The sequence below is a fragment of the Mustela lutreola genome, chromosome 10 (assembly GCF_030435805.1).
Source record: "Mustela lutreola isolate mMusLut2 chromosome 10, mMusLut2.pri, whole genome shotgun sequence".
Taxonomy (NCBI): Eukaryota; Metazoa; Chordata; class Mammalia; order Carnivora; family Mustelidae; genus Mustela; species Mustela lutreola.
In genome coordinates, this window is record NC_081299.1 from 27,393,747 (window position 1) to 27,414,057 (window position 20,311).

Sequence of the window (20,311 nt, forward strand, 5' to 3'; positions counted from 1 at the left end):
CCCTCAGACTGGGGAGGTTACAAGAGGTCTTTGGCTCTGGCCTCCTGACCTGAGCCAGCCTGGAGGGACCATGGGGAGCCAGGCCAGACTGGGGCACTCCCCTAAGAAGGGGAGGGAGCCAGGGGGCAAGGGACCCGAGAGGACACTAACCCTCCACCAAGGCTGATTTGAGAACTAGGGATCAGATGGGGGCTGGTGAGTGTTCGGGAAGGGGGTGGGAGCTGAGGAGCAGGGACTGAAAGTTGCCAGCCTGGACTCTGAAATTAGACTGCCTGGGTTCAAGTCCGAGTGCCCCACTCCACAGCTGTGCGCCCTGCAGCGCCCTGCAGCGAGGTCCCTAACTTCTGGTGCTCCATTTCCTCATCTGAAGAGCTCTCAGGGGGGCTGGTTGTGAGGATTACACCCCTCAGTCCATGGAGAGAACTTAGCTCTAGGTGTGAGCTGTTCTTAGAGAGGGGAGGGGCACTCATGGAAGAGGAAGCTGGCGGGTGGGGGTGGCACTGTGTTGGGGAAGGGGTCCCCTGGGCTTCATGCACATGGACACTGACACAGTCAGCCAGCGCCCACAGGGTCCCACCCCTGCTTCTCCTGACTCACTCCTTGAACATTCCTGAGGCCCTGGGGCCTGGTTCTCTGTGGCACACACGGTCCCCACTCTCTCTCTTCTTCTGCCCAAGGCCCTGCATCGGGAAAGAGTTCGGCTCCTTCATTCAACCCACCCTGGGAGCCTGGCCTGTTGTCCTGGAGCCCTGGTGTTTTCCTGGACAGGTGGGCCTCAGCTGCCCATCCCCCAACAGAGGCTGAGACAGCCTTGCCATGACCTTGCCACAGCTGCCTCCTTGTCCACCAGCTCTTTGCATAGCAAACTTTAAGACAGGAAATGAGTGTCCTAGAGCCAGATGTCTGCAGACTATCCCGTCAAAGCTCACCTCTGGGCTAGGTCATCCCACTTGCCAGGGGCTTCCACTTTTGGTTTGTTTCTGGTGGTGTCCGGATATCAGTGGGTTAGCTCTGCCAGGGGTCACCAGCTGTGTGGCCTTGAACAAGTTACTGCCCCTCTCTGGGCTTCAGCTCCCTCAGCCCCGAGAATCAGATGCTGGCAGAGAGGATTCAAGGACTATTCTAGGACACCTGCCTCCTGGCTCAGTCAGTAGAATGTGTGACTCTTGATCTTGGGGTCATGAGTTTGAGCCTCAAATTGGACACAGATATTACTTAAAATTTTTAAAAATTTTATTATCTAGGGACGCCTGGGTGGCTCAGTTGGTTAAGCAGCTGCCTTCAGTTCAGGTCATGATCCCAGCGTCCTGGGATCGAGTCCCACATCGGGCTCCTTGCTCAGCAGGGAGCCTGCTTCTCCCTCTGCCTCTGCCTGCCATTCTGTCTGCCTGGGCTCACTCTCTCTCCCTCTCTCTCTCTGATAAATAAATAAAATCTAAAAAAAAAAAAATTATTATCTAAAAAGGTTTTTAAAAATTTTTAAAAAGGATTGTTCTAGACCTGAGCAGGATTACCAAATGGGGTGGGGGTTTAAAATGAACCAGACAAGGCATATAACCTGCTTAGCATAGCCCCTGGCAGAGCCAGTGCTGGCACCCGCCCTACGGTTCAGAGCATGGGCTGAGGAGTCAAGCAGACCTGGGTTTGGATCCCAGTTCTGCTTCTCTGTGACTGTGGGCAAGTGACCTCATTTCCCCAAACCTCAAATTCCTCCTCTTTAAAAGACGGATAATGATAGTCCCGAATGATAACAGCTAACTCTCATAGGGCCCTTCCTCCCTGCCAGCCACTATTGGGAGGCACTTATGAGGATGAACTCATTTAATCCTCGCAAACCCTTTGAGATTGGGATCATCACAGTTCCCATGTTGTAGATGGGAAAACTGAGGCACAGACAGGTTAAGTGACTCACCCACAGTGACATAGCTGGGAAGAGGGTGAGCTAGGAGCTGACTTCAGGCAGACTGGCCCTGTCTACCTACTGTGTCACAGGGGATGGAAGAGAGTTAATACAGTCTACACAGGCCAGGGACATAGAAGTGACTCAATGTGCGTAATCTTTATTGCTGTTACCATAAGTCTTCCATTCATTCTAAATGTCTATCTGGGGCGCCTGGGTGGCTCAGAGGTTCAAGCCTCTGCCTTCGGCTCAGGTCATGATCTCAGGGTCCTGGGATCGAGTCCCGCATCGGGCTCTCTGCTCAGCAGGGAGCCTGCTTCCTCCTCTCTCTCTCTGCCTGCCTCTCTGCCTACTTGTGATCTCTGTCTGTCAAGTAAATAAATAAAATCTTTAAAAAAAAAAAAAACTCATTAAAAAAAAAAATTTCTATCTGGATCTGCCAATAAGAAAACTCTCCAGGCTCCCACCACCCCTGGGGAGGGCCTAGGTAGAACCTTCTTCTGGCCACCATTCCGTCTGTCTGGCAAGCTGAGGAGGGGCAGGGGATGTTTGCACAGATGTGTGGCTGAGGGTGTGCAGATAGTCTGGGGAGGGGTGTGGCGCTGGCAAATTCCTGCCCGACCAGGGCCTTGGCGATTCTGCACCCCCCATCCCCACCCCCAACTCCCACATCTGTTGGAGGACTGACTCCTGGTTCTACAATTCCTGGGAAGTCCTTCCCTCTGTCTCGCCCTCCTACCCTCCTTCTCTGTTGCCAGAAACCTCTTCTACAGGACTAGAGAAGAAAAGACCCTCCTGCAACCCCAACACACTTTCACCCCGGGGGTCTCTCAGCCCCATCCTCAAAAATCCCAGTAATGCTGGCGAAATTAAAGGTACCTTAAATGTTCTAATCTTATAACAATTTTGGTTCAATCAACATTTAAATGTGACCACATGTGTCCAGACCACCCAGTGCCCTAGTTGGTGGCTTGGTGGGGGGAGCAGTGAGCTCCTGAAGGTGGAGGGCGGAGGGCTGCTGTAGGCCTGGCCCGGCTCTGGAAGGGCTCCCTGGGGAAGAGGTCTGCAGGTCTCTGGCTCCTCCCTCTGCTTTCTCCCCATGCCCTCCCTTCCTTACCTCCCCTCAGTCAGGTGGGAAGCATGGCAGACCATGGCTGGAGTCTGCTTCTTCTCTCTCCAGGACATGTGGGCTTGGGAACAGCTGCGGACTCAGGCAAATGGAGGCCAGGGCTGGCTTCGTGGGCATGCCTGCCTGTGCAGTCACACAAAGCCCCCTGCTCAGATGGGCTTGGTTTACTGCTCTGTTGGTCATCTTGAAATTCATAATCATTTTTGAACAAGAGGTTCTACATTTTCATTTTGCACTGAGCCCCATAAAATGGTGTAGCAGGTCCCAGTGGAGGCCCACACACCCCTCTCTGGGTGGGCCCTCCTGGCTTCTTCTTCACTCAGTCAACACGCCATCAATAAACATTTCTTGAGCACCTACTTTTTGCTGAAAAGTAGCCCTGGATGCTTGGGGATACGATGATGAACATCCCAGACACAGCCCTGAGTTCACAGAATCACTCTTGGCACACACTCCGCCCCTCAGATATCCACACATAGTAGTCTTACAAGACAGTTTCATAATAGCAATCCTGTTCATCATAACTGCCAATTAGGGAGCACTCGGAATACACACTGCATCTTGGTTCATCCTCAAAACAGTCCGTAACATGGGCATTACTATAATCCCCATTTTGAACCAGAGGAGAAACGGATGCTCAGAATCAAATCCTTTGCTCAGTGTCTTGTAGGCAGTAAGCAGTGAGTCAGAACGTACCTTTGTCTCTTGTTTTCAACATCTCTCCTCCCGGCCACCATCTCCCTGTCCTCTTGTCCCCGGGCCCAAGCCCCCAGCACAGGGCTCCGTTTTTGTTAAATGAAAGAGTTTACATACAGACACTCTCTCCAAGGAACACAAGGAAACAGACACACACTGAAACCCACTTATACACAGAACACATAACGTAGGGCTTGGGGCCTGAATCTACTATGCCCTAGCTGTGTACCTCAGTTTTCCCATCTTCAGAATGGGCACAGGGATGGGGTTGTTGTGAAGGCTAAAGGAAAAACATATGTGAAGCACTTAGACCAGCACTGATTGGCACGTAGTCACTCTTCGATAAATACTCGCTGTTGCTATGAATAACATTTGTCACCCACATTCACTCACACATACTCTCATGTCACCACCAGCCTACTCAGCCCAGCTCAGTCCCAGATGTCTCCATGGCTGACAGTCCAGACCCCCAGAGCCAGGAGGGAAGAGCAGCGGCTTCGCTGGGCATCCCTGGGGCTCTACCTGGACCGGCCCACACGTCTGGTGGAGTGAAGATGCTGCTCCTCAGCAGCTCAGGGTCCATGAGAGAAGGCTTCCTGGAGGAGGCCTCTGCCCAAGCCAGTTCAGCGAGCCAGAGGTGGTAAGATGGTGCTGCCCTATGCCTTGGCTCCCTCCATAGTCCCTCGCAACACCCACCCTCTAACTTCATCTGCTGCGCCCTCTCTCCACCCCCTTCCCCACAGTCAAAACTTTCCTCTCCTCCTGCCAAAAGGGTAAATTGCCCCCAGGAATGCGCTGTGTCCCACAGCTCCCCTGGCAGTGGCCATCGGCTGTCCTAGGGTCAGGCCTGGCCCTACATCAAAGGCTGGGGATCGGTAACAGCGAGGCTCCTCGCCTACCGCCACCCCCCCCCACCCCAGCCCTTTGGCTTCCAGGGAACAGCACATGGTAGCACTTAAGCTCCAAGAGAACGGGAGGATGCTTTTCCTGCCCCACCACCCCCAACCGTCCACAATGAACTGCTTGTTAGGAGACTATTTTAATTTTACTTAATGCAATTTCTGTTGCCACCTCCTTCTCTGGATGCCCAGTACAAATAGAGGGGAGGCCAATCCGCGAGGGAAAACGTTACTGATGGGGGTGGAGGGCAGGAGTAGGACTCTCTTGCAGCAGGGGAACAGTGCTGGTGCTCTGGTCTCCACTCGGGAAGTAAGGGGGTTGATGAGGGGAGGGCTCAGCGCTAGCTTACACCACTGAGGCCAGCAGGAGAGCCTGGGGTAGGCACAGGGGCGACATACTTCTTTGCCAAAGTGCTCTTCCCCAGGCTCTGGGTTCAGCAGGCAGGCCCTCAGCCTGGCAGCACGCAAGTTTTGCTGTCAGATGCTACGGGAGTGGCTGGAAGAAGGGGGTGCTTCCGGGTTCTGACCGGCCTCTGGGAATTGTCCCATCAGGTGCATGTCCTAGCAAATTATGGAAACCAGGGGTCCAGTGGTCACTCTGGGGCAGTAGAGTGGTGATCTGGAGACCCCTGGTGGCCAAAGGCTGCAGAGCAAGGCCTTTCCTTGGAGCTCTGCCTAGCCTGTGTCAAGCCCAAAGGCCACCAGGACCGTCTCCTGCAGCCCCAGCCAGAACTCAACCAGGCCGCTGGCCTCATTGTTCAGCCCCTCCTAGAAAGCCAGCAAACGTGTCCCATCTTGCTTGGAGGGTGTGCCAGCACATCACAGAGAATGTGGAATGGCCTAGGCGGGAGGGGGCTGCCCCAGCCTCAGAGCCAAAGCAGAAGTAGAGAACTCTATGATCCCCCGTGAACTAATCCGGGGGGTGGGGGAGGGCCTGAAGTTAGGTTGCTGAGACTTGTATGTTTGGCTCACTTGGAAGAGATGATGAGGTGATGTTCCAAGCAGTTCCACAGTCCAACAGCCCCTCCCTTTCTTCAGCCTCTGGGCGCACATCACACAATTGTGGGGCTGCCATTGGAGAAAATCACCATGGGGGCTTTGTTCCTGCAGTTTGCCGACTCTGTAATGCTGCCTGTGTTTAACTCTGGAAAAGGAAAGATCTAAAACCTCATACCAGACAACGGCTGCTGAAAAATAGGTGTGGTTCAAGAAGAGGAAGGGTGTGCCACCCCCCCACACACGCAGAAGGAAAGGGTGGGGTCACTCCCTTGTCTTGGCAGACCCCCCGATACCACACAGTGCGTCCACATCGGGGCCCAGCATCCGTTCCCTTAATCTCCTTCATTCACACACTCTGGAGTAATTGACCAGTGGATGCTAAGGATACAACTGACCTGCCCTGGGGTCCCAAACTGTACCTGGAGGGCGAGGTAAAGAGGCTCAGAGGACAGTATCTCAGTGGGAGCTTCCCTATACTTGGGAACACAAAAGTGACCTCTCCCTCCCCCGGCTTCAGTGGCCTGACCCAGCGGGAAGAGGCAGGTCTTATGCAAACTGCCTCTAGACAGGTGTCCCAGAACCCTGGTCCTAACCTATGCAATCAAGACACACTTCACAGGGCGCCTGGGTGGCTCGGTGGGTTGGGCCGCTGCCTTTGGCTTGGGTCATGATCTTGGGATCCTGGGATCGGGTCCCGCATCGGGCTCTCTGCTCGGAGGGGGGCCTGCTTCCTCCTCTCTCTCTGCCTGCCTCTCTTGTGATCTCTCTCTGTCAAATAAATAAATAAAATCTTTAAAAAAAAAAAAAAAAGACACTTCATGCACAACATCTATAATGGCTCTCCTCAACTCAGGCCTGTGCCCTAACCTTGGGAAAAGACTGGGGGCCCCTTCCCCCAAAAAACCTGAGTATCTGGACTTCAAGGGCCTAGGCTGTCTCCAAGAACAGTGCTGCCAATATGGCCTGACAATCTCTAATCCCTCCTTTGAAAAGCTATCCCAAGTTCTCTTTTTTGTTTTTAAGGTTTTTATTTATTTATTTTTTAAAGACTTTATTTACTTATTTGACAGACAAAGATCACAAGTAGGCAGAGAGGCGGCCAAAGAGAGGGGGAAGCAGGCTCCCTGCTGAGCAGAGAACCCGATGCGATGTGGGGCTTAATCCCAGGACCCTGAGATCATGACCTGAGGTGAAGGCAGAGGCCCCAACCACTGAGCCACCCAGGTGTCCCAAGATGTTTATTTGAGAGAGAGAGAGAGAGAGAGAACAGGGAAAGGGACAAGCCAATCCATCACTGAGCACAGAGCCCAACGCAGGCCTTGATCTCATGATCTAAGCAAAATCAAGAGTCCAACGCTCAACTGACTGAGCCACCCAGGCGCCCAAAAAGCTATCCTAAATTCTGTAAGGCTTGGGGAGGGGGCTGCAGGACTGCTCCCCTCCTTCCCCACAGGGCTAACCAGGCATCATGGTTAAGAACATGGACTCTGTGCACTAGATTCTCCACCTAATGGCTGTATGACCTTGAGCAACTTGTAGTCTCCCCTCTAAAAATGGAATTATTGTAAATAAGGAAATTATTGTGGATTTGGTAATGTAAAGTGCTAGTACAATGTCTGACATGTGATAAGCACACAATAAATTGTACCCAACCTCAAAAGTTTAACTTTCCTTTGACTTCACACCCCCCTCTAGACACTACCCTACTTCTTCGCTCTTTTTTCCTCCCTCTAAAGATTTATTTTGAAAGAGAAAGCGAGCGAGCACGTGAGCAGGAAAAGGGGCAGAGGAAGAGAGAGAATCCCAAGCAGACTCCCTGCCAAGCGCGGAGCCCAGCATCCGGGGGGCTACCTCTCACAACCCTAAGATTCGGACCTGAGCCAAAGTCCAGAGTCAGAGCCTTAACCACCACCACCCACCAGGCGCCCCCAAAGCTCTTTGAAAGAAAAACTTGGTACCCTTGGTGCTCTTTAATTCTCTCAAACCTTTACCAATCTGGCTTTCATTCCCATCGTTATTTTCTAAGTAAACTCTACACCACCCATGGGGCTTGAACTCATGCCCCTGAGATCAAGAGTCACACACTCCACTGACTGAGCCAGCCAGGCACCTCTCCCTCGCTCCAAGAAAGACAAGGTCTTTCTAGCCACGCCTTCCTACTCAGTGGCCAAGAACTCAAGATAGTCCTTTTTAGGTATATCTGGGATAATGGTCCGCTTCCAAGTTTTGCTAGACAATAGACCCAAAAATGACTTTGCAGGGGTATTTGCATCCAGGTCTCCCAGACTCTCTGGTCTGCGAGGAGGAGCCATTCCTAGACCGGGTAAGTGTGTGAGGCAGGGCCCAGGAACTTAGTTGGCCTCCTCACTCCACTGTAGTAAAATTCCAGAAAGAAAACAGGACATGATTAGTATTTCACTCAAGAATGTGTATTTATTGAAGAATCTGTAAGAAAAAAGGATGGACCCTCTGTAAAAAGAGGAGATGTCGCCTCCAAACAGCAGGGAGGAACGAGACCTGGGTGGCTTCCCAGAAGTCAGTGTTCCCGGCATGACTCCCCTTTCCAGGCAAGCACTAGAGTGTCCTATCCACCCCATCAGCTTCCCCTCCCCCACCCCACAACCCTGGATTCTCTCAGCCATTCACCATTGGCATTCCGAAGGCTGAGGAATAGATGCGCAAGGCTTGCCTCTTAACAGGGTCAAAATGGGTTTTGCTTTGGAAAATCCGAACGAACGGGGAATGTAAACTGGCTGAGCTCTTTCTAGTCCGACCAAAGATGATTGCATCCAACCCCTCTGAAGGGAAAGGGAGCAAAGAGTTTCCCTCCCGAATGTGCACACTTGGGGGGTGAATGGACTGTTATCACAGCCTGCTCTTTATTAGCTGGCAAATGGAAACAGAGTTAGGAGAATATGTAACAACCGTGTTAACGAGTCACTGAGTTCTAAGGGGCAGAGGGAGCTCTGAGGCTTCTGATTCCAACAAGTGCTCCTGCTAGCGACCCTCAAGTCCTGGGGACGGTCACTCCTCTCCGGCTGGGAGATTGTCCTCAATCCGCCTGATGAACCTCATCCGGATTTCTGTCACGCCGTCTCCTTTCAGGGTGTCTTGGACAAACTTGGCCTCCACGGCCATCTGGACCTGGGGGACAGTGGGAAAATGAAGGCGCAGCTGCCAGCCACAGCCTCTGGGGAGCCACAGGGGAGGGGCCATAACTGACTCATCCACAGCAGTCCAGCTGAGGGGGCTGGTTTCCGCAAGGACGAGATCACCGGTTCCACCGTTCCCTTGTAGAAAGCAGTGGCCCCGACCCGTAAAGACAGACTTAGCGAAGAACACCCACAAATGAGATTGTCGCCAAATGAGCCAATCTGGGAATGGGTGTTCCCGGGCTTTGGGGGCTGACAGCGCCACTCTCAGGGAGAATCAGCACCGCATAGAGACACCCAGCTTGGATCCTATGCTCGGTACCATCACATCTCAGGCAGCAGAGTGCTGAGATGAGCCAAAGCCCTTTCTTTTTTCTCTCATTCATGCAAACATTTTCTGAGCCCCTTTTAGATCTCCAGTGTCCCGGAAGGTAAGGAGCTGCACTCACCATCTCCAAGGCTCCCCGCAACACCCCACACAAGAGGTTAGAATAAATAAGGGATGAGTGGTTATCAGGAAGTTCCACAAAGTCCACCAAGGGGTTATTTTCCAAAATGAGGGAGAATTCGTCACCAGCTGGGCTCCAATTGGTGATGCTTGGAGTGATGCCCAAGTACATCTTGAACGCCACCTGTCAGAGGAACACAACAGCACCGTGGGGAAGAGCAATGGGGGCTGCACACCAGGGAAGGGACGGGACTGGTGAAGGAGAGGTAAGCGGCTCGGGGAAAAAACTGTGGCCTCTGCAAAACACTGGGGCTTTAGGTATTCAGGGCAATAAAGGAAAAGCATCTATGCACAATTCCACACCCCTTTCCTTCAAGGCCTCATACAATCAGGCAACCTCCTGTCCGCCTACACTTCTGACACGGGTGGCTTCCCGGAACCAGCATGTGAGAGGCCGCAGCCCACTGCCCTGTCTTCTGTCTGTGCTACCTTGAACCCTTCTTCATGAAAGCAAATATGGTCACTGTGACCGAATTGGTCTGAAGACGTCCTTCCCTCTATCCACTCTCCTACTTCCAAACCTTCACAAAGTGCTCTTCCCTGCCAGCCCTCTCTAGGATTTGGGCCAGCATGCTCTACAACACAAAGAACCAACCTTTAGGTAACAGATGCCACAAAGCTAGAGGCGTAATACCATTTATTATTAATTTTACAAGATGTAAAGCTGATACTATCAATAGCGACCCTTTACCACAAGCACACTGCGTTAAGTGCATTTACCTGAATGCTCACGTCATTACTTCATTTACTCCTTACAACCATCCTATGAGGGAGCTCTTATTTTCTTTTAACGTTGAGGTAAGTGGTAATTAAAAAGATAAAAATTTACTTACCCTTAACTAGTAAGTACTGGAGCCAGAATCTGAAGCCAAGTCTATCTGAGTCCAAAGCCTATCTACCTCACACCCATGCTACTCTGCCACATCTTCACAGCCGAGGAGATGTGGCCTTCGCCTCAGTGGGGCTTTCATCCACACGGATGATCTCAACCACTCTTCCCTTTTCGAAACGCGCACTATTCCCCTACCACCAGGAAGGCTTCTTTGGCCCAGACAGCTGCCTAAGCTGCCAGACTTTTGGAATAGTCCGAAATAGTCTCCATCTCTCTAAGGGAGATGGAGAGTGGTCAGCAGTGCCTCCCAATGACATCCTTCAGCAAAGCCAGGTGGCCCAGGATAATGACCTTGGCAATGACATCTGCGGTTTCCCGAAAGTCGTGGCACCTCCCAACATTTGACCGTGCCAAGAAATCTTCAATCAGTCGGACTCCAATGTTATAGCCCCTGGGAAGAAAATGAGAGAACAGACTCTATCATGGGGTATGAAATTCTTACGTCTGAACGTAAGGCTGCGGGTGGTAAAGGAAAAATGGGGGATAATCCCAAAGCATCCCAATAAATGAGCTCAGTGGAAACCATGCCCAAAATGTTGGTTATGAGAGAGAACCCTAAAGGCCCTAAAGGCTCTAAAGGCCCATGTAGATTGCGTACTAGAGAGCCCCATTCTTGTCTCTCCTGCAGAGGAGCTTACTCACATTTTGTCCAGCTGTTTATTCACATCTTCATCATTTTCATAGTCCTTGCACAGCTGTGTGACCAGAGCCCCATAGGTCAGGGTGAAGAGCTCAGAGCTCTAAAAGAGGTTCAAAAGGCAATCAGGCTCAAGAAGCACAAAAGAAAAATTTTAGTGAGTCTAGGTCAGCCTCAGTGCAGCTGTCAGGATTCAAAGTAAGGTCATCTGTGTCTGGTGGGAAAGAGCAACGTCCCCTGTGGGGTGGCCAGAGTGTGCCCCGCCCCCAGGGTCAAGGTGGCAGGGCTTTAGCCATGCCCACTATAGAACGGGCTATAAAGGGCACTTCACACATGGGGCAGACACTCTTCCAGCACATCAAGGTGGGTTTCTGCTAACCCAGGACCCCACCACAGCTGCCAAGCCTAAGCTCAGGTCGCCAAAACTGGAGGGGGGCAGGGGAAGCAGCAGCTATCCACCGGATACTATGACACACAGACCGGAAGAAGACATTTACATATTAGCTTCTGTGCCTTAGATGGTGAGACCCATGGCTTCTCCACATCTAAGAATGTCTGCAGTGTCGGGGCCTAGAGTGCAGCTGCACTCCCAGGCCCCCACCCAGGAGCAGCAAAGGACCCATGGGCCTGGTCTGTGGGGAGGAAAGGAAGTCCCAGAGTCCATTGCACTGATAAGCCCCCTCCTAAGTCACCAGCACCAGGAAAAATAATGTTCCTCTTGACACAGAGCGAAAATGTTTCCAGGAAAGGGGTAACTCTGAGAGGAATCCAATCTTTTATGTACCTGGAACATAATACTGATCTGGACTGGTTTCTATTACAACCACAGTTAAAATCACAGAAACCCTTTCTCGGATAAAGACTCCTGGCACCTACCCACCAAGAAACAGAAGTGTGGAAGGTGACAAGGTCAGTAATGCCAAGACTACAGAATGAAAGCAGGAGGTGGGGGAAAGGCACTAGCAGAGCTAAACAAAGTAAGAAACATGCTAACAGAACATCTGGACCAATGGATTCACAGAGAAGCAATCACCCAGCCACTCCCTTCTGAATGGAAGCACGTCAAACTCGGAGCACAGCACCTTTCTGTCCTCAGGTCTTCTGGGGAACAAAGTCCACGTCATGTTAAGGCCCAGGCTCTCAGCACATCAGGGCCACTCATCTCATCCTCATGGCCTGGTGGCAAGGTCACCGTAAGAACAGTGACGTGAGTGCCTTTTGCTTATACACTGCGTTCTATTTTTTATCACGTCATTTTCCATCCCACAAGAATTCCGTAAAGCAGAACGGGAAGGAATTAATCTCATTTTAGAGATGAAGAAATGGAGACTCAGAATGATTAAGTGATCTGCCCAAGGACAAACAGCTACTGACAAAAGTAATTCTGGGAAACAAAAAAACAAGAGTTTCTAAGCCAATGTTCATTATATCCACTGATCCCCACAAGTGCAATATTAGTAACTCCCCATACCCCAAAACAGTAACAAAAACTTAGCCGCACTAGGAAATCAAAGACAATCAGTTTCAGAATCAGGAAGCTTTTTGAACTCAACTAAAACAGCCCAGATCAGGGTGTCTCTAAGAGACCATTTACCAAATATGGCAATTAAGGGAAGCTATTAGGGAGGACAATGTTTTTTAGTAAAGTTAAGGGTTTGGCACTAGAATGGCTTGGACATGAATGGATGGAGACAATCCAGCAGTTACCAGTCCATAGAGTTAGCACCGCTGCATTAAATCAGGACAGCTCTCTTTCCATTATTAATGAGCCCTTGGATGGAGACTCCTAACAGCCTCACCCCACCATGATGCCAAGTAACATCCATACCGTGATGCTGTCAACTGCTTCTACATGCAGCAGCCCCCAGTTTACCAATAAGAAAATCCAAGGTTCTAGATAGATCTGTCCACAGCCACAGAATCAGTAAGCCTGGGATCTGGGAATGGGATTCCTGACCCAGGCTCTCCACACTCACTCTTAATTTGTAAGTCTGTCTCCATCTCTGAATATGAACCAAGCCTACTTGAAACAGTGCACAATTCAAATATGCAACTTGAAGGTGTTCATACTTTAAAAATATGAATGGGGCTGTGGTATAGAAAAAGTCATTCATTCAATGTTTACTATGTCAAGGGACTATCTAATAGGAGGGAGACAGATAATATACACACACACACACACAAACACACACAGAAAGAGAGGAGGGAGGGTGAGTGAGAGATCAGTTTTTAAAAAATATTTTATTTGGTTTATTTAGTTAGTTATTTTATTTTATACTTATTCTATTTATTTATTTATTATTATATTTATTTGTTTATTTGATTTTATATTTATATTACTTTATTTAGTTATTTGACAGAGAGAAAGAGAGAGAGAGAGAGATCACAAGTAGGCAGAGAGGCAGGCAGAGAGAGAGAGCCAAAGGCACCTTAACAACTTAACAACTGAGCCACCCAGGCGCCCCAAGAGATTACTCTTGACCTGGGTTTTCAGTCCTGTGACCCTTGTAACCAACAGTTCTATGGGACCTTAAAGGTCAGCTAATTCAACCAATCCAATTTCTTCACTAAGCATAGTAACTACCTTATCCCTCCCAGAAGAAAACTTGAATCTCTTCTGCAACATTTCTACGTTTAGGTGCTTTAATTATGATTAATAATAATGGCCATAAACATTTATAAAACCTCCAGAATGCTTTCAGAGTTTCTCACTGATCCTAATCATAACCATGAGAGGTTAGCAAAACAAACATTATTCATTCTCACTTTACAGGTGATAGGTTAAGTAACTGAGACTCAGTCCTCTTATAGTTGAGCACCATCCTGTAAAAAGTTATGCCATCCACACCACCACTTAGTATCTTGAGTCAGTTCTTCCCCATCTGCACGATGGTGACAATATTATCTGCCCTTGAAAGTTACTGTGAGATCCCAGAGAGATAATGTTTGTAGAGCACCTGCTGCACAGCACCTACACAAGTAGCTATTGCTGGGGATGCCCAGGTAGCTCAGTTGGTTAAGTGTCTGCCTTCAGCTCAGGTCATGATCCCGGAGTCCAGGGATCAAGCCCAGCATCGCACAGTATCAGGCTCCCTGTTTGGCAGGGAGTCTGCTCCTCTCCGCCCCACTCATGCTCTCTGTCTCTGTCTCTATCATACTCTCTCAAATAAATAAAGAATCTTTTTAAAAAAGTAGATATTGGGGGCGCCTGGGTGGCTCAGTGGGTTAAGCCTCTGCCTTTGGCTCAGGTCATCATCTCGGGGTCGTGGGATTGAGCCCCCATCGGGCTCTCTGCTCGGTAGGGAGCCTGCTTCCTCCCACTCTGCCTGTCTGCCTACTTGTGATCTTTCTCTCTGTCAAATAAACAAAATCTTTTTTAAAAAGTAGATATTGTTTTATTTATTTAATTTATTTGAAAAAGTGACAGAGAGAGAAAGAGGGAAGGGCAGATGGAGAGGATCTTAAGCAGGCTCCAGCCTAGCCTGGAGCCCGAAGATGGGCTGGATCTCACACCCTGAGATCATGACCTGAGCCAAAATCAAGAGTCACATGTTTAACTGACAGAGCCACCCAGGGGCCCATTTTTATTTTTAAACTAGTTTTCTGGGGCACCTGGGTGGCTCAGTCGTTAAGCGTCTGCCTTTGTCTCAGGTCATGATCCCGGGATCCTGGGATTGAGTCCCACATCGGGCTTCCTTCTCTGTGGGGAGCTGCTTCTCCCTCTCCCACTCCACCTGCTTGTGTTCCCTCCCTCTGTCAAATAAATAAATAAAATCTTCAAAAAAAGAAAAATTAGTTTTCTGTGGTGTGGTATCTGAGAGTACCCTGAACTAAATTCAAGGAAGGAGATTTTGAATCAATATAAAGAACTCGGTAACAACCAATAAGGCATACAGAAAGAAGACTGGGTTTGTAGTCAGAAGACCTGGTTCTGAGTCTGGACTGCCACTTACTCATGGTGAGATTTTAGGTCAATCACTTCACTTTGCAAATCTCAATCTCCTGACACAAAAACGGTTAACAGTAAAATCTGTCATGCTGACTACAGGACTGTTGGGAGGATCTCATGAGATAATGTACTGAAATACGCTTTGCGGATCAACAAACCACAGGAGTGGTTTCATACTGAACAGCTGATCTGATCTCCAAGTACTCCCGGCACAACCTGAGCAGAGCAAGTTAAGCCAAGGCCTAGTTCAGGTGAGCTGTGGCACTTGAGGGTTTTCAAAAGTCTTTTCAGTTAGTGTCCCAGACACATAACAAATCTCCCTAAGGGGGCTGATCTTTGCAGCTACTGCTCCTAGAGTCGCATTTACTATTTTTATCAACATAAGTGACTCAGTGTGACTGCCCCCAAAAGCTGGGAGTGAAGGTCAGTGACAGGACGGAGTGAAGGTCAATGACAGGACGGAGTGAAGGTCAGTGACAGGACGGAGTTCACCCCTCTCTCTCACCCTCCGGCCTCCCCTTAGAGACTCTGGAGTGCTGCTGTCCAACGAGCAATTCACCAGAGCACTGGAGAGCAGAGCCGCTGGGGTTGGGTTACTAGTAACGTGACACAAAATAAGGGAAGGTTTGATTGTCCAAGGAATTCAGGAACCAAACATGATACAGGCACATAAAGGCTACATCTGCACTAACTAAGATGCTTGCCGGCTGACTTTCACTGAGTGCCAAGTGCATTAAGTACACCATCACACTGCTATCTTTTCATGCATCACCTCAGTGAATTCTCAGAACCCCATGACAGATATTATTACTACACTAACTTATTTTTAATTTTAATTTTTATTTATTTTTAAGATTTTATTTATTTATTTGACAGACAGAGATCACAAGTAGGCAGAGAGAGAGCCTGATGCGGGACTCAATCCCAGGACCCTAGGATCATGAACTGAGCCAAAGGCAACGGCTTTAACCCACCGAGCCACCCAGGCGCCCCTCTAACTTATTTTTTAAAGATGATGAAACTGATGCTTACGACAATGAGGAAACTTGCCCAAGGTCACACGTCAAGTAAGCGGTTAAGCTGGGACTCCACACCAGACAGTATTATGCCGCTGTGTTGTATACTTTCCTGCCTCATGGAATGTGCTCCTCAAGGTTACAGAATAGGACTGCATCTCTCACAGCACCCAGCACAGAGTTTGGGCTGTGGAAGAGTTTAGGGCTCAGGAAGAGTTTGCCAGATACATCGGTTATTTCTGTTCACACGGACTGAAAGCAGAGATCTAGTTCCTTGGCATATTAGTCATTTTTTTAAAAGATTTTATTTATTTATTTGACAGAGAGAGATCACAGGTAGGAAGAGAGGCAGGCAGAGAGAGAGAGGAGGAAGCAGGCTCCCTGCTGAGCAGAGAGCCCGATGCGGGACTTGATCCCAGGACCCTGAGAGCATGACCTGAGCCGAAGGCAGCGGCTTAACCCACTGAGCCACCCAGGGGCCCGAGGCATATTAATCATTTAAGTCTTGGAAGGTTTAAGTGGGAACATAGCAATTAGCAGAAGGTACAGTCAACTGGGAAAGAGGGCTGCTAGAGGGGGAGACTGCCTGGGAGGAGAAGGGCAATTCAGAACCAGATGGCCACAAAGAGGATCATGTGACAAGCCCTAAGTAGCCGCCAGCAGTAAGTGAATGAGAGGCTGCACCAAACCTTCAAGTCATTCATTCACTAAATATTGATTGTCTAGTGCCAAGCATCATTCTAGATGCTAGGAATAGAGCAGTGAACAAAACAAATCCCTGCTCTGGTGGTTAAATTCTCATGGGGGGAGCTGAAAATAAACTATGTAATTCATAATGAAAAAGCGCTATGAAGAAAAATGGAGTAGAGTTAAGAGGACAGAAAACTAGTCAGGCAGTCAGGGAAGGCCTCTCAGAGGAGGTGACATTTGTGTAACTGTGAATGAAGTGGGGAGCAGTTAGATGAGGATTAGGGTTACTCATTGAGGAAAGGAAGGTTTTTTTTTCTTTCTTTCCTTTTTTTTGTTTTGTTTTGAAGTAGGCTCCATGCCTAACGTGGGCATGAACTCAAAAGCCCCCCAGAATCCCATGGACCCTGAGATTAAGAGTCGCAGGCTCTGTGGATGCTCTACTGACTGAGCCAGCCAGGTGCCCCGGGGGAAGGAAGTCCTAAATAGAGACACTAGGAGTTGCAAAATCCTTGAGATGGGAGTGTGCTACTGGCCCTTCCTAAACTACCACACTTACCAAAGCTGAGTGAACACTGGAGGTTAAGGGTGGAACCTGGGGGTTCCTGTTTAAAATATTATTAAAGATTTCAATAAGGATTTCAGGTTTAAAAAGGGGGGGGGGCGTGCCTGGGTGGCTCAGTGGGTTAAGCCTCTGCCTTCGGCTCAGGTCATGATCTCAGGGTCCTGGGATCAAGGCCTGCATCAGGCTCTTTGCTTGGAGGGGAGCCTACTTCCCCCTCTCCCTCTGCCTGACTCTCTCCCTACTTGTGATCTCTCTCTCTCTGTCAAATAAATAAATAAAATCTTAAAAAAAAAAAAAAAAAAAAAGAAAGGTGAAAACTAAACAAGAAGACCTCTTGTATCTGCTCTTATCTTGGGAAAAGGAGGAGGAAGCATTTACCATGCCCCATACATTGTACACTGCTATCTCACTTAATCCTAAGTAAGCATTATTGTCCCCAGCTTACACATAAGGAAACTGAGGATCAATCAAGACAGGACTGTTTCCTAGCAAAATATACTTTTTTCTTTGAAATTCTTGGTATTTCCTCCAAAACAGGAATTCTCTTTTAAAGATTTTATTTTTAGGGTACCTGGGTGGCTCAGTTGGTTAAGTGACTGCCTTTGGCTCAGGTCATGATCCTGGAATCCTGGGATCAAGTCCTGCATCAGGCTCCCTGCTCAGCAGGGAGTCTGCTTCTCCCTCTGACCCTCTCCCCTCATGCTCTCTCTCTCTCTCTCTCTCTCTCAAGTAAACAAAAAAAAAACACTTAAAAAAAAAAAGATTTTATTTTTAAGTAATCTCTACACCCAATGTGGGGTTCATACAACTCTGAGATCAAGAGCTGCAAGTTCCTCATACTGAGCCAGCCAGGTGCCCCCCAAACAAAAATAACCTGTTATCCATGGAGGAGCTTTAGGGAGCCCACAAATCCACCCAAAAGATAAGTAAATGTCTGTGTTTATGTTTGTCAATTTATTATTTCTAGGAAGAAGTTCCATAGGCATCAGCAGCTTCTCAAAAGGGGTCTGAGAGACAAAAAGGGTAAGTACTACTCTGAAGTACAAGGGCCTCCTGCAGCCCATTTTGGGTGCTGTTCCTGTTGTTAAGAGGCCACGGTGTAAGGGATGCTTAATCACACCCCTCTAGAGCTGAGTTTCGGCAAAGGGCCCCTGATCGGCTGGCCCAACCTGCAACCTTGGATATTTAATTTCTAAATCTGAAAACAAATAGCATGGGCAATTCTGGAGGAGGGAAGAACATGGCATAGAAAAGAACACTTATCAAGAAGTCTTAACTTGGGGGTGCCTGGGTGGCTCAGTGGGTTAAGCCGCTGCCTTCAGCTCAGGTCATGATCTCAGGGTCCTGGGATCAAGTTCCACATCCAGCTCTCTGTTCAGCAGGGAGCCTGCTTCCCCCTCTCTCTCTGCCTGCCTCTCTGCCTACCTGTGATCTCTCTCTGTCAAATAAATAAATAAATAAATAAATAAATAAGTCTTAACTTGAAGAAAAACGTCGTCTACCTTACTTTCCAGTCCCAGCTGCCACCTGCAGCCAACCTTTATGAAACTACATGGTGTCCCACTCTTCCCAGGACAAGAAAGGAGCCGCCCCCACTCACCAGAGGGGCACCACTTAACTCCCTACTCGGGCCCACCTCTCACTCCTCCAAACAGAAAGTTCTTTCTGCTAAGACCAGTATCTGAGCGTCTCTTGCAATGCCCAGCATTGCTCTCACAGCGTGAGAGACAGGGGGTGCCCAGCAGTCTGAAGTCTCGCAGTTAGACATGGGTTCAAATCCTAACTCTTCCAAGCCGTAAATGTGGGCAAGTTATGTAAACTTAACTGAGCTGTAAAACTGCGATAACATTATCCACCTAAGAGAGTTACTTTGCGGATTAAATGAGCTAAGGTAACGTAGAGTGCTTGGCCCAGTGCCGAACACCCCGGAAGGGAGCGAACGACGGTGGTAGCTACCGCTACTACCGCCGCCGTCGCGGGTCCTGCTCACGGCGCTCTCGGGACCCGGGGGAGGGGTCTCTGAGCGGCTCCAGCGGCCCCCCAACCTGCCCCAGGCCTGCGACGCCCGCGGTGAACTTCTCCCCTGCCACCCACCGGCAGCCCCCACCTCCTTCCTTCCCGCAGAAGCACCCTGCGCTCACGCGAGGAGCCCCTTTTCCAACTGCGCCCCCGCGCCGGGCCCCTTCCCCAGAACCCCTCCATTCCGCCCGCCCGCAGAGGTCACGCGCTCCGAGTTACCATTTTCTTGCTCTCGGTGCCACGGTTCGCCTGCCTAGACATGGTGCCGGCCTCCCTACCCCGCCTCGCCACAGACCCGCTTGGCCACCCCTCCTGACACCGCTCGACCCAGCCGCGGCCCCTCAGCCTTCGGGACTGACCGGCACCGACTCACCGCGCCTGCGCGGCCTGCCGCGGGGCACCACGGGACTCGTGGTCCGGACGACGAGGATAATTCCCGCCCAATAAACGTCAGACTACAACACCCAACAGCCTCACTGGAAGCACCGCTGGACTACAACTCCCAGAGTGCTTCGCGCTCAGTTGTCTCTTAGAGCCGGGCTCCCCCCCACAGGGCTGCATTCTGGCCACTGGGTGGCGTCCGGAGCTTGCGATAATCCTGTATCGTCCACGCACTTCCCTCTCTTCCCACCCCCTCACCCTCACACATGCTCCGCAAATTCCTCTCTCAACGGGTTGGTCTTGGAAAGTCCCACTTTCGAACTGACTTCTTCCGCTGTTGCTGCAATTCAGAGCCAGAAGCTCCCAGGATGTCCCAGAAAACTAGCTGTGGCTCATACAGAAATCTGGCTTCTTACTGCAAAAATATTTAATGACAACCTATGTGCCAAGCATTTCACTCACTAGTAGTTTTCTCTTCAAATTGTCATCTGTCCCCCAGACTCCAAAAGCAGCCAGTACCTGGATCCTACCACTGTGGCCTCATGATGGAATATTGAGTCTGTTGCTAAAATTCGGGTCACTTTGTCCCCCTCCCTTCCTAAGAACAACAACACTGCCTGGTCCCTGGAAAAGAAAGATCGCCAGAGTTGGTAACAGCCAATCCTGGATTTTAAGTTCAGCTTTGCCATTTTAGGCAACTTGCTGGACCTCTCCCAGTTGTTGTGAAGATTGGTAAGACACAAGGGCAGAGCGTTTGGGCACAAAGTTAATGCATATTCCCTTTCTTCCAGCCACTCTCTCAAAACAGACCAACAAACAGGTCCCAGAAACGCCAGGGGAATGTGCTGGCCACACCCTCAGCTCATCACCAAGGGGGAAGTC

At 49.8% G+C, this 20,311-nt stretch overlaps 1 protein-coding gene across 2 annotated transcripts; it reads right to left on the bottom strand.

Moving 5' to 3' along the window:
• Positions 1 to 8,030: 8,030 nt before the first annotated feature.
• TRAPPC3 (trafficking protein particle complex subunit 3) lies at positions 8,031 to 19,481 on the bottom strand. Of its 2 annotated transcripts, none has more exons than XM_059136921.1 (5): positions 19,422 to 19,481; positions 10,818 to 10,915; positions 10,467 to 10,566; positions 9,225 to 9,407; positions 8,031 to 8,767 (listed from the first exon to the last, which is right to left on the bottom strand). In XM_059136921.1, coding segments are annotated over exons 2-5 (405 nt in total). In that variant the 5' UTR covers positions 10,820 to 10,915; positions 19,422 to 19,481; the 3' UTR covers positions 8,031 to 8,647. The 2 variants fall into 2 exon arrangements, with proteins under 2 accessions (XP_058992904.1, XP_058992903.1); XM_059136920.1 differs by lacking the exon at positions 19,422 to 19,481 and adding an exon at positions 19,268 to 19,415.
• Between the last annotated feature and the right edge of the window lie 830 nt (positions 19,482 to 20,311).